The sequence below is a fragment of the Balaenoptera musculus genome, chromosome 11 (assembly GCF_009873245.2).
Source record: "Balaenoptera musculus isolate JJ_BM4_2016_0621 chromosome 11, mBalMus1.pri.v3, whole genome shotgun sequence".
Classification (NCBI taxonomy): Eukaryota; Metazoa; Chordata; class Mammalia; order Artiodactyla; family Balaenopteridae; genus Balaenoptera; species Balaenoptera musculus.
The window spans coordinates 101,238,822-101,253,100 of NC_045795.1; the positions used below are offsets into that span (position 1 = coordinate 101,238,822).

At 61.3% G+C, this 14,279-nt stretch overlaps 1 protein-coding gene across 4 annotated transcripts in view; it reads right to left on the reverse strand.

Annotated features, from left to right (window-relative positions):
- The window catches only part of FBLN2 (fibulin 2), a 75,881-nt gene that overhangs the window by 35,930 nt on the left and 25,672 nt on the right, over window positions 1–14,279 (reverse strand). For 2 of the 4 annotated variants that reach the window (XM_036869089.1, XM_036869088.1), the window contains exon 1: window positions 12,766–14,029. In XM_036869089.1, the coding sequence (XP_036724984.1) occupies window positions 12,766–14,029 (1,264 nt within the window). Of the gene's footprint in view, window positions 1–12,765; window positions 14,085–14,279 lie in introns of those variants that run through there. The other 2 variants (XM_036869087.1, XM_036869090.1) reach the window with 1 other exon arrangement.

Consider the following 14,279-nt stretch of genomic DNA (forward strand, 5'->3'; position numbering starts at 1 on the left):
CAGCTACCCCAGACTATGCTATGGCTCAAACCAGAGTTTGATGGCATTTCGCTTCTTGGGATAGCGCTTTGTTTTATAGATGAATCTTGTAAACGACTTAATTCTATTTTACTGTTCTTTCCAGATAGTTTAATTACCAGTCCATCGTACATGCACACAGTTTAATAAGAGATGTTTAACTTTAAGGCAAGTTTGGTTTTCCCGGGCCAGTATTTACAATAAGAGAAATGTAAACATAACCTTATTTCCCACCTTAATAAAAGTGATTGCTTAAAAAAATACAAAAACTGAAAATATCACATAAAAAACTGGACATGTTTTTTTTCTCCTCTTAGAGGCAAACAGGAAGCAGGTCAACAGCGTGGCTTCCTGCGAAGCCCCAGGTGGCAGTATTGGGCCGGGCAGTGGCAACATGGAAATCCTGCCTGGGGAACAGGCAGTGGGCACCCTGGGGTCAGGCATCAGATGAGGCGGGGGTTGGGTGGGAGGGCTGTACTGGCCAGGGATCAGGGGGCAGCAAGTCTGTGACCTCAGGCTCCTAGCGTTCCCAAGTGGGATGCCATGGGGCCAGGTTGGGGCTCTTATAGACTAAATTCCCAGGGACCCCACCCAGCAACTTTCCATTTCTCTTAACCCACATACCTGGGCCACGGCCCCAACTAGACCTTGACCAGATCTCTTCTCCTCCCCGCCCCAAATATCTCCATCCTTTGTCCCACTCCCCCTGCAGCCTGCAGAGTGACTGGTGAATATTCAAAGTGAAGCAATGAGCCCCAATCAAGGGGCCCAGGAGACACCCCCACACTGAGGACCCTAAACTGGGTGTAGGTGGAAGCAGAGCTAGGAAGCCAGAACCCTGCTCTGCTTCCCACCAGCTGAGCCATGTCAGGCAACACCCTCGGCCTCTCTGTTCCTGCATCCAGGCTTCAGGGGCCAAGCGGTGACGGACAAGGAATAATGAGACCTTCCCCAGGTGATCACCCACCACCCCCCGGCTGCCCACCTGCCAAGTGAGGCCAACCGGGGGGGGGGGAAAAACAAAAGCCTGGCCGATCGTTTTCTGCCTCCGGCCCGGACCTCTGCCCCAACTCCTGAGGCACCTCCCCTCCCCTGGGGGTCAGCGAGTGGCTCCAACACTTCCAGGATGGGACTGACCACAAGCCGCCCTCAGCCACTGACCTGGGGTCGCCCATCTCAGGAAGCATGCTGCCGCACCTGGGCCTGGGAGGTGGGGTCCTGCATGTCCCGGTGCCTCCGCAGCCACCAAACCTGCCGCCCCAGATCCACCTTCCGCCCTGCCTGCTGCTGATGGAGCCTGGCCCCGACTCAGGCGTGGCCACCTCTACCTAAGGCCACAGCTCCCCTCCGGGCCTGGGGTGACAGCTCCCACTGCTGCTGTGTCCTCACCCTGCAGCCCCCTCGGTGACTCTCTCCAGGGGCTTTGAGCCTGTGCCACCTGTCTCCCGGGCTTTGACTCCGCTGGGCAGGGAGGTCTGCGGGGGAGCACACTGGCCTGGGAGTCGGAACTTCAGGGACCCCACCCTCGGAGCTCGCTGTGAGTCTCTGCCGGCCCCCTGCCCGCCTCTGGGCCTCTGCGACCCAGACGTATAATGAGAAGCAGCTGGCACTCTGTGAGTCTCAACTGTGGCAGCAAACCGGTGCCCACTTCATGCTTTACTGAGGCTTTGATATATGTGAATTAGTTGCCAACATTTACAAACGGGGAGATTTTATATAAAATTCCAGATCCTAGGCTTCTTTCAGAAAACTTAAAGTGATGGGCCACGCTGGGCCCCCCACTCCAGGGCGACAATTGGAGCCGGGGAGCGGCTGCAGCTGTGTCCTCGTCCCCACGGCCAGCGGCTCCCCTCCACCAGCTGCCTCACGGGGGGCACCTGGCTTTGCTCGCGTCCGTCCCAGGCCTGCGCGTCACGGCAGACACCCCCACCCCGGGCAGGAGTGTGCTGGGCGGGGAGGTCTCCACCGCTCTGGTTCCCACTGCATCCCCAGCACCCGATACAGTCTGGTCCAGAGCACGGGGCCCATGAACTATCATGAATGAGTACTCGAGTGGGGCAGGGAGTGGGGGGCTGGAAGGGAGACAAGACAGCTTGTCTCCTGCTCTCCCCGCCCACCCCGTCAGCTTCTGGGAGCACTGGGCCCAGGCAGGCAGGCTCCCCCCAGCCAGACTGGCTCGTTCTGCCCCCCCCCTCCATCATATGGACCCCAGAGAACCCCAGAATCTCAGACTCTGGGGCTGGGGGCCTGCCAGCCCCGCCCTGGGCCCTGCTTTGCCCCTCCTGGGCTGGGGACACGGGGCAGCCCTGGAGCCTCGATCTGCTGACAACAGGAAAATACCTACTCGTGCCAGGCAGCTGGGCAAACCCTGGGAGGTGCTGGGGCAAAGGCCGAGAGTCAGTGGTCGACAAACATCTGCTTCGCTGCCTTCAGTGACCCTGGACATTCACGTAACCTCCCTGTGCCTCAGTCACCTCAGCTCTGAAACGGGCATAATGACCGTCCCCCCGCACATGGGTGTCACGAGGCTTTAACGCACCGATCGATTCACGTCCGGGGATGCCCACAGCCACGTGATAAACGCTGCCCCTGCGAGGGTGAAGGAGGAGACCCTCCCCGTTTCTGGGACGTCAGCCCCGCAGCTAGGCTGTGCCACTGAAGGCGAGACCTCAGGACGGGGGTTTGCTGACTCCGTGGGCAGTCGCTGGAACAAAGGCGCAGGGCAGGGACGGAAGAGCGGGGGGGCAGCACCCCCTGCACATCTGGAGGGAGCTGGAGTGAGCGGCGGGGTGGGAGCAGTCAGTGAGCAGTCGAGCACCCTCAACCCAACCGCACGAGACCTGGCCCCTTTGCCGTTTCAACAGCGGGCCAACTCCTGGCCACCAGAAAAGACCCACATCTGTTCACTTAAGCAAAAACAAATCCGTGCCCCACCACCCAGAGTGCAGGGCCCTCGGGCAGGGAAAGGAAGGGGCTCACAGTCACAGCAGCTGCTCTGAGCCAGCGGACGTCCTCTCCCTACTCCTGTCGGTAATCCTGGGGGGACAGAGATTACTCTTCCATCTTGCAGACACGGAGGCTCAGAGAGCGCGAGTCCATCACCTGAGGTCACACAGCCAGGGCAGCAGAGGCAGGGTTCACACCCACGGATTCACCCTCTGAGGACCAAGCTGGCTCGTCCCCAGCACTTCTCGGCCCCAAGCCCGCTTTCCCTGTGTGGAGACCCCGGAGTACACAAGGAGGGCCCAGCAGGGCCCCAGTCCACGCAAAGCTGACCTTGGCTAGACGCAAGTTCCTCCTGAAAGCTCCAGATGCTGCAGGACAAGGGACCCCGAGGCCACACAGCCCCTGGCCCGGCGCGGAGGAGGTGCTGTCAGGCAGATGACGTTGACCCTCCCCCAGGGAAGCTCACAGCCCAGACTTCTGACTTCCAGTTCACGGAGGCACCCGGGATTCCGGAAGGCTCAGGGTGCAGGAGGCTGGGGTGGGGCGGCTTGGCTCAGCCTCAGGAGAGCCGCTCGGCATGTGAATGGGAAGCAGGCCGGAGCTCAGAGGCCGCCGCCCTCCCAGCAGAGTCCCCAGGGCTGAAACCTCAGCAACCAGGACACCAGTGTAAGTGGAGCCCTGCTACGCGGCAGGCCCCAGCGCCTGATGCCCGACACCAGCTTTCTCCCAGTGAGAACACGCTCTAGGAGGGAGCCCTCGGTAAGCCCACTTTACAGATGAGAAAACTGAGGCCCAGGGCAGTGAAGTGATTTGCCTAAAGTCTCACAGATAGTGAGGGGCAGAGCAGCCTCACCCCGGGGGAGCCTTGGACCAGGCCAGAGACGCCTGAAGCACTCAAGGACCTGGATCCAGAGCCGGGCCCACCACTGACTCGCTGCTGGCCTGTGGGCCCATGTTCCCCTGGGAAGGGGAAGGGACTCGTGGTAAGGTCGTGTGGGGACTGAGATGAGGCACCAGGAGCACCGGCCGGGGCCTGGGGTAGCTTCACTGTCTTGACCACCCCATCCTCCTCCCTGCCTTTCCCACACCCCCGGCAATGCCCATCAAGAGGAGCCCTCGACCCCGGGCCGGCCTCCTGACCGGCAGGCAGCAGAACGTGGAGAAAGCAGTGGCTGAGCCGGTTCTAAGCCCGGGCCCAAGAGTTCCTGTGCGCGTCTCATCTTTCGCTCGGAGCCCTGTTTCTGCGACGGGAACGAGCTCGTGCTGCAGAGGCAGCCGCCCTGGCAGAGGCTGTCCCAGACCAGCCACTCCCGGCAGCCACTCCCAGCCTGGGGCAGCAAGCCCGGCTGACCCGGGGACTTGGGATCAACAAGAAACGCCTACTGTGCGCCACAGAGGTTCTGCAGCCGCCTGCGACCCGCACTACTGAGGCAAGAGACTACTCATTCCATGACCGAGGCGTGTCCCCGGCAGGAAGGACTGGCACGGGTTTGGCGAGATGGCAGAAACACCACCCCACACGCCCACGTGGTGCTGGCGGGGGTGTGGCCAGACTCGCTGGGGAGCCCTCGGCCAAGGCGGGGGCGGGGGGAGCGGGGCACACTCACTCACTAACGCCCCTGCGAGACAGCTGCCACCAGCCAAGGTGGGAACGTCTGGCTGTTCCTGCTTGGTTTTCACAGCCCCTGCTCAGTTTTCTCCCCAGCGCTTTTCACCATCCAACGCAGATTTTACGTAATGAATGACTGTGTGCCCCCTGCCCCCGCCCCGATCCCACGGAACACAAGCCTCGTGAGGGGTACCCACTTCATCCATTCTGATTACGGCTGTATCCCTGGCACCTAGAACTATGCGGTAGGCACTCAATAAATATTTGTTGAACAAATAAACTGGGGAAACAGGCCTTCCCATACATGGCAGGTGTGAGCAAAATCTGGTACACCATCAATGGAGGTGAGCTGGCAAGTACCGGGTTTTAAGTAGGCATCCTGTGGCCTCTACAGTGGAGCCCATGGCAGCCAGCACCTCCCCAGAGAAAAGTGTGCAGACGATCATCGAAAGATTGGCACAGCAGGTGCACGGCAACCCTCTTCCTAACGGTCCAGGCTGGAAACAACCCCACAGCCCTTGGCAGGAGAAGGAGCCACCAAACTGGGGTCTGACCATACCATGGAGCAGCTCTCAGCCACGAAAAGGACCAACCACGGAGCCCACAGCACGTGGACCTAGAAATGCTGTGCTGAGCACGAGAAGCCACACGTGAGAGCAGACTGCATGGCCCCATTTACGGAAGTCCGAGAGCTAGCCACAGTCAGGGAAGCGGTTCCCGGGACGGGCACGGAGGAGGGGACCTGGGTTGTCTCGGGATGTTTCATGATCTGAGTGCCGAGCACACGGGGCGTTCCTTTGTGAAATGTATTACTGATTTGCATGCTTCTAATAGGTTCTCCTGGTCATACCTGGATAAATGGCTTACAAAGAGAAAATAAAGAAACGCATGGGCACACGGACCCAGCGATTCCACACCGGGCGCAGCAGGAAGCCATTCACTGCGGCAATGGACATAACACAGCATCCGCCCGCCAGGACGGTCAGTAACAGCTGGGACGTGCACACAGCGGAGCCCTGGCTGGTCAAGGGAGCTCCCCACGTGCCGACAGGGAGAGTCCCAAGGGGGGCTGTTCACGGAGGAAAGCACAGAACAGAAAGGTGTGCACAATATGCTATATGTGAGAAAAACAGTGCACACACGCTTGCCGTCGTAGGACCTGTGGTTCCCAAGTGTGGTCCTATAGGTCCTGAGGGTCCCTGGGACCTAATCAGGGGCCCACGGGATCAACGTTATTTTCAGAACAACACTGCAACACGGGTTGCCTCCTTCACGCCCTTTCTCCTCCGGGCATACAGTGGAGTCTTCCAGACACTACATGACTTAGTGATGATGTCACCACTTTGATGGCCAATGGAATGTGTACTTGTGTACTCTGTGTTTTCTAGAATTTTCTAAAGTAAACTAATGAAAAGATGCTCAACATCATTAGCCGCCAGGGAAGTGCAAATTAAACCTTCAGTGAGCTACCACTTCACACTTCACACGCTAGGACGGCTACATTCAAAACGACAGACGATAACAAGTGTTGGTGAAGACGTAGGGAAGCTGGAGCCCTTGTGCGCTGTGGCTGGGGATGTAACATGGTGAAGACGTAGGGAAGCTGGAGCCCTTGTGCGCTGTGGCTGGGGATGTAACATGGTGCAGCCGCTGAGGATAACAGTTCAGTGTTTCATCTTATGGTCACACACAGAGTTTCCAGATGACCCAGCAATTCTGCTCCTGGGTACATTCCCAAAAGAAATGAAAACATACGTCCACACAAAAATATGTCATGAATATTAACAGCAGCAGTGCTCGCAATAGCTAAAAGGTGCCAACACAGCGTCTACCACCTGGTGAATGAATAAACAAAATGGGGCCCATCCACACACTGGAATGTCCGCCACGGAAAGGAATGAAGCACTTATTCATGCTACAACGTGCAGGGGGCTTTGAAAGCGTTATGCTTAGTAACGGAGGACCGTCCATAAAGACCACATATTGTATGATTCCATGTCCAGGAATGTCCAGAATACGCAAATCCACAGCGACAGGGAGTAGACTGGAGGCTGCTGGGGGCTGGGAGGAGGGAGTGGGAGGTGGCTGCTATTGGCATAGCAGTAGGGTGACAAGAATGACCTAGAATTAGATTCTGATGATGTTCTCACGACCCTGACAAAAACTACTGAACCGTACACTTTAAATGGAAGGACTTTATGGTACATGAACAATATCTCAATAAAGCTGTCTAGGAAGGAAGGAAGGAAACACAGTTTTTAAAAATTAAAGAACCCCACCACAGGCCGAGCCTTGGCCCCAGACCCTCACTATGGGGCGCAGCTGTGAAATGCACCCATTCCCTCCAAGTGCCATAAGCTCTGGGGCCGCCAAACCCAGGGGGCCCAGCTACAAGCCGCTCAGACCCACTCCTGCCCCAAGTCCTCCATGGGAGCCACGAGCCCAGCCCCTCCCCTGGGAGACGAGGGCCCCCTGCCCAGCTCTACTATGACCCCCAGAAAAGCCCCCTCCCCTCTCAGGGTGCCATTTCTCTTCCATAAAACAGAATGACCAAACAGACTCTCTCAAGGTCGCCACAGGGTGAAACTCAGTGCCTGACAGATGCCCCCAGCAGAGGACCCAGCTCTCCTCGGTTTTATCACCCTCATCACCTTCAGAGCCCCCCCACCTCCCCCCAAGTCTGACGGGCAGGCAGCCCCTTCTCAGCTCCCCCAGTGGCTGGCCCAGGGCACATGGGCCTGGTGTGCCCGCAGCTGCCGATTTTCAACAAAAGCCAGAAAGCTGGAATTTATGTGAAGTCTTCCAGCTTCTAAATGTTTGCAACAAAATTCTAGTGTTTACGAAGATGCTCTGCAGAAAGAAGCTGACAGGCGACAGGGGCGTGAACCATTAGCAGAACAGCAGACAGAGGTGGGACCAACCCCGGCTACGCGGGGTCCGTGAGCAAACCGGGGCTCACAGGCATCGCGGCGCAGGCCCCAGGTCACGCAACGAGCGCGTGTGAGCTTCGGCCCGGGACTCACCACGGAGGAGCAGGGGCTGCGGGAAGCCCAGGCCCCTCGTTTGCGGGTCCCGCTGCCCTCGGCAGACCCTACGCTGCCCTGGAAGAGTCAGACGTCCCAGGTCAAGGCCCGTGGGCTGGGGGTGAGGAGGGGAAGGGCCGGCTGGCCCACCTGCAAGCTCTGCTCGCAGGGCGCCCCCTCCCCAGGCCGCTCTGGGAGCCGGGAGCTCCTGTGGCTGACTCTGGCACACAGAACATGAGCTCAGGTGTCCAGACCCCAAGGCTGGCTCCCTCTGGTCCCCAGGCTGTGCGCAGGGACCACTCAGACCCCACACGAGCTTAAGTCTCCCACAGCTGAGCCTGGAGAGAAGAGGGGGGGGGGGTCTGCAGGAATCCTCTGGGGAATAGGGGGAGGCTGGGCGGGTCTCCCTCTGCCCCCTGGAGCCACAGCCCAGTGATTCTGGGGGACCCTGGAGACCCCCAGACACTGAAGGCCCACGGCTGGCTCCTGGGGCTGCAGGGTGAGGCGGGGAGAGCCTGCTCCCGTGCTCTCCTCCCTTCACCCAGAGGAAGTGCTGCACGACACAGAGAAGATCCTGCCAGCTCCTGCCTGACACCTGCAGTGGCTCCCCACTGCCCCTGGGGAAAGGCCCAAATCTTCATCCTGAGGGGAAACGCCGTCGCCCTGGGCCTGGCCCCTGACCACTCCCCAGCCTCTTCTCACACCAGCTACACAGCCTCCTTTCAATCCAGCTCCTTCCCTCCAGCTGCAGGGCCTTTGCACATGCTATGTCCTCTGCCGGACGCACTCTCTGCTCTCTGCTCCCCACCTCTCACCCAGTCAGCAACTCCTTGTGCTCCAACAGCACTTCCCAGGAAGCCCTCCCTGATCCCCAGGGGAGTCCGATCCCCCGGACAGGCTCACAGAGCACAACCACCCCACTCCTCGGCCCTCGGCCTATGACTACCATGTTTTCTCCCCCGCTAAACCGTAAGGTCCCCAGGGCAGGGGCAACACGGTCCATCTGGCATCTGTCACAGCCCCTGCACACGCCGGGCACCAGAGATGGCTATCAGGGGTGAAGACGTGAAGAAATGGCGGGGGCACCTGGATCCACCGCTTCCTGCATGTGTGTCCATGGGCAAGTGGCCCTATTCCTCTGCTGTGCACCAAGGGGGTGGCTGTGATGATTAAAGAGGCCATTGATCTCAGAGGGCTTACGATGGTGCAGGCACAGGTCATAAGCCGATATGGTGTCTGCAATTAATATACAGTTATTTGAATTTTAAAGCTTCTCTATTAACTGGAACGTCAAACCGCCCGAGGACCGCTGCCCCACAGGATCCGGTAACGTGAGGCCCCGAGGAAGGGGCTCCTTTCCTGCCACGGGGTCCTGGGGCCTGCAGGTTTTGCTGGAGCCCTTTTCCAGGAGAGGGGCTGCTGCTACGGGAACCTCCAGCTTCTGAGGGCCACCCTGACCCGGGTTCCCACCCTTGTGGCCCCGGAGGGCGGGGGGTGGTCCCCGGCTCCCTCCACCGTGCCAGCCCCGTGGTAGAAGGCGCCCTCACAAGCCCCCTGAGGGACGACAGACGTCAGAGCCCTTCTCCGCGGCAGGGAGCCGGGCATGTGGCTTCCATTAGGCTCCATCTGGACATGCTCAGAGGCAGCCTGGATCCCTGGCACAGCTCCGGCTCAAAGACAGGACCCCTGCTGCAGCCGGGCCTGGGGCAATGGCTGGAAACCTCCTTCTCCAGGCCCCAGGGCTGCCATGGCAACGTGGCCGGGGGTCATTTCCGCCCCACGGCCCTCCTCTCAGCCGGCCCCACGGGCAAGCAGGACAAAGCTACCACCTCCCCAGTTCTCCCCACCGAGGACCCCTCCATCCCTTGGGAACCCCCAGGGCTCCCCGTACAACAGCAGCCACAAGGCTCTAAGGCCCTCACTGCCCCAAGGATGCTCATCGGGCCCCTGACCCCCACCCACCAGGCATCCCCCGGCCACCCTCCCCACTCCGTGTGCATGGCTGTGACCACGGACAAATCTGTGTGGGCTCATCCATTACCACCCTCCGCCCCCATCAGACCCCAAAGGGGAGAGGCTGTGCCCGCCCGGTTCACTGGACGGCCCCTGGTGCAGAGAGGGTGCTCCGCACCTATCTGCTGAAGAAATTAAGTGGGTGGATCGAGGAACGGATGGTGAATAATGACGGTTAACGTTTTTAATTACTCGGCAGTACTAGGCCCCATGCCGAGCTTGAATGAGTTAGCTCATCTAATCCTCAAAACACCCCCAAGAAGCAAGGCCTTCTCTGCTGCTTCCAGATGGAGAAAATGAGGCACAAGGCGGAGAGCCGCTCGCCTGCATTACAGAGCACGTGCCCTGGTGGGTGTCAGGTGGACACCGGCTGAGCAGCAGCAGGGAGGACGGCTGGGGGTGGTGGACGGCAACCAGCCTCCGCTTGCACGGCCTGGGCCAACTCCTGGGTCCCATTTATATTCACCCCGCCGGCCCACCACTCCCAGCTTCCTGCACCTCCCTTTCCCCGAGCTCCAAGGAGCACAGCCTGTCCGTGCCCTGCTCCGGGCTTTGCACGTGCTGGGCCTCTGATGGGATGAGGGGCGCTCAGTCAGGGGCCCCACCCCCAGGCGGCCTTCACCAACAGCCACACCCCAAAATCCATCTGAGAAAGCCTGGGGCAGAGGGAAGAACCCGGGGCTCCTGAGAACGAAGCAGCTCTCCAGGGTTCCAAGGCCCACACCACAGAGAGGCCTCTGGCAGCAAGGGGGCGGGTGATGGGGACGGGGCCGGGTCTATTCTGGAAACCCTGGAGGCTGCACGCACCATCCCCGGCGCCAGGCCTGCAAGCCCGCCCGGGCACACGTGGACTTCATTACACCCCCGCCCCACGCACACACCCCGCCCCCTGCAGGCTCGGGGCTGGGTGGGGAGGAGCCCAGGGCTGGATGGGGAGGAGCCCCCGGAAGCCCCCTGCCCTGGTCCCGGTGCCACCTCTCACGTGACCTGCCGCCACGAGCCACACCTCTCCCCCTCAACCTGGTCAGCTGAAAATAAGAAGGATCCCAGCTCCCAGCTTGTGGGAGGATCGAGTCACAGATGGGGCTGGGCACCTAGCAGGTGCTCAGCAAGGGCGAGTTCTGTGCCCGTCCACCGAGAGCAGGATGGAAGGAGCCGTCAGGGCGGGGGCCTGGGGGCTGGGGGAGCCTGCAGTCTCGGCCTCAGCCCACAGCGGACGCCCAGCAAGGGCCATAGCTCTGGACACACGGGCCCCCTCCCCCAGGAAACCATCCCAGACGCCACCCGGGCATCCCCCGCTCACAGCCTGCGGACCACACTGGCCAGTTCCTGCCTCCCAGGGGCCCATTAGGGCCTGTCCACAGTTGGTACCTAATGAAGGTCTACAGAGTGAATGACACAGGACTGAACAAGACATGGACTTGCAGCTGTGGAGAGAGATATCAGGACACCCAGACAACTCCTCGGGCTCCCTCAGAGCGGGGGCAGGGAGCTGCAGAGGAGGCATGGAGGAAGGGTCATACAAGACACAAAGACCCGGCGAAGGATCCCTGGCAGCGGTGCTGCCTGAGCTCACTGGGAAGAGTGTGAGCAAAGGGGTGGGACAGAGGGGAGATGACAGTGTAGGGTGCTCATGGGGTGGCAGGGAACTAGCATGAGGGGGGATGACTGGCAAAGGGGTGGCCAGAGAGCCCCCCCATTCCCTCATTAATTCACCCAGTGTTTACAGAGCACCAACTGTGTGCACAGCAGAGAAGATGGCAGACGGGGTCCCTCCACTCATGGCCCTAACATTCCAGCGGGGGAGACAAAACTAAACAAGTAACGACGTGCTACAATGCCAGGTATTACTGGGAGGAATTAAAGCAGTGTAAGAGGAAGGTGGGGTACTCTTTGACTGGGGTGGTCAGGGCAGGCCTCTCTAGGCAGGTAACCTTGAACAGAGAGCAAATGGAGGGAAGAAGCGAACTTCATGGACACCTGGAAGAGCACTTCAGGAAGAGGCAGTGGCAAGTGCAAAGGCTCTGGGGCTGGAAAGTACTGGAAGGGGCCAGGAGGCCCGTGCAGCTAAGCACAGTGCGGAGGGAGAGGGTTGCTAGGCACTGAGTGTTTATGCTCCCACCTCCAAACTCATGCGTTAAAACCCTAATCCCCAGTGGGATGGTATCTGGAGACGGAGCTTTGGGGAGACAACTTAGGTCTTGAGGGTGGAAGCCTCATGATGGGATTAGTGCCCTTCTAAGAAGAGATGCTGGAGAGCTTGCTCCACCTCTGACGTAACCCAGATGAGATGTGGCCTCATCTGCTCTGCCAGGTAAGGGCACAACAAGCAGACAGCTCTGCAAACCAGGAAGCAGGCTCTCATCGGACAACCGATCTGAGACTTCCCGACTCCAGGGCTACGGGACATAAACGTCTGCCGTTCAGCCACCCGGTCTATGTATTTTTGTTACAGCAGCCAGAAGGGACAAGGAAAGGGTCAAGAAGAGAAGGCCCGGGAGGCCCCAGGGGCAGGCTGTGCAGGGCCTGAGGCCCCTGAGAGGACTTCAGTATCTACTCTGAGCAGGTGGGAGCCACAGCAGGTACTGAGCAGACAGAGGAGGGACAGAAACCACCTGTATGTTAACAGGACCCCTGGCAGGAAGGGGTGACGGACCCGGTACTGGGCGCTTGCAAGGAGCCCCCACGAGAGCCTGCACCCCTTCTGCTGCCACCGCAGAGGCCAAAGCACAGCAGCCATGCCCAGAGGCTACTGTCGGGGAGGTGCGAGCAGGCAGCTGTATCAGGGTTGTGGGCTCCCACTTCCTGCCGGGCACCCCTGGACCCCTCCGCAGGGGCCCCCCAGCCCTGATAGGGTACATGTGAGAGGCCCTCGGCCACAGCCCTGTCAGGTAGCCCAGCACCGACCGTGACAGGGACCCCACCCATCCACCCACCACGCCCCCCCCAGAAGCTGAGCCAGGAGAAAGCTCCATCTCAGAGCCTCCAGCCCAGAGCTCTGGGGATGGCGCTGGCTGTCCCTGGCCTGGCCCCGCAAACCCAGCTTCCCCTGCTCCAGGCAGCTGGTCTGTGCACAGACCTGGGCCAGGCTACAGAGCCCCGAGGCTGCCCTTCCCTGGGATGAGTATCCCTGGAGGAACCAGGAAAGAGTCTTACCTTCAGGGTCAGCTCTGGGGACAGAATGGACAGAGTTGGGGTCTGTGTCTTCCTCTGGCCGAGAACGGGGCAGAACCGGTGGCTGCTTGGGCACTTCCTGGGTGGGTGGGACGCGGGCCACCTCCTGGTGAGGTGTGGTCAGGATGGCGTGGGAGCTGGGCTCTGCTGGGCCCTCGGGAGCGCTCTGCGTGGCCTGTGATGGGAGGACACTGGCCGTGCTTGACGCTGGAATGGGCCCAGCTCCCTCCTGCCCGGCGCTGCGAGGGGTGGCCTGGGCGTCCGGGATGAGGTTCTCTTCGGGCCGTGCCCTGGCCTCTGCCGCCTCCTCCTGGACAGGGAGACCAGGGGCCGGACCTGCCGTGGGCCGTCCATCCAGCCCCCTGGGGCCACCTGCTGCCGGCTGCTCCCTGACCGTCAATTCCTCTCTCTCCTCCTGTCTGTCCTCCGTCACGCTCCTGGCCTTGGCCTGCACGGGGGCTGGGGGTCCCAGGGCGGCAGCTGCCGTGGGCCTGGGGAGGGCGGCCGGCCAGCGGGTGGCCTGGAGGGCTGAAGGTGGCTGACCCCCACCTCCCAGAGCAGCCGGGCCCCCGGCGCCCGCCTGGAGCTCGCCCTCCAGGGCCGCCGCGGCCTCCGCCTCAGCCACCTCCTGGTCGTAGCTGTAGGGGTCTTCGTAGTGTCGCTCAGGGTCACCCTCCTCGGCGTCTGAGAAGTTTCCGGGGGCGGCGTCTCCGTGGCAGTCGGGGAGCCGGTAGCAGATGAGCTCGCCGCCGGCGTCGGGACAGTGGCAGGCCCGGCAGGGCGACAGGTGGACGGTGTGGCCGGCGGTGTACTTGCGGCCAGAGTGGACGCAGCCCACCTGGCCGCACTGCGGGCAGCTGTCGGCCGCCACCACGGCCTCGATGCAGTTGGGCGGCAGCTCCGGGCACGGCATGAACTGGCAGCTGATCTTGCCGCCGCCCGGCGGGCAGGAGCACTCGGTGCTGCCGAAGTCCACGAAGTAGGACTGGCCGGCGGGCACGCGGCCGCGCACGAAGCCGCCCTGCAGGCAGTCGTAGTACTGGTAGCCCTCGCAGGCGCAGCCCTGCTGCACGCACGTGGCGCAGCAGGCACCCGGCTCCAGCGCCTCCTCGATGCAGTTCTCCAGCGGGGGGCACTCGACGCCCGTGCAGTCCTGCCCTGGGACCGCCGTGCTGGGGCTTGGGCCCAGGGCCAGGGCCAGGGCCAGGGCCAGCCAGGCGCCCACGGGCTCCCCGAGTGGTGCCATGCCCCGCGGCCGGCCACGCGTCGCCTCCAGATCAACCGTTCTCTCTCACGAGGCCCTGGGGGAATCGGAAAGGACGGGGATCAGCACCACGTGGCGGCCCCAGGGGAGCACGTGTGCACACCTGGCACGTGTGCACACCTGGCACGCACGCCCGCACGTGTGCATGGCTGGGCGGCCTCCCCACCGTCACTCACACGCGTGCGCTCGTCCTCACATCCCTACGCACACGCTCCCTCTCACACCTGCTCAA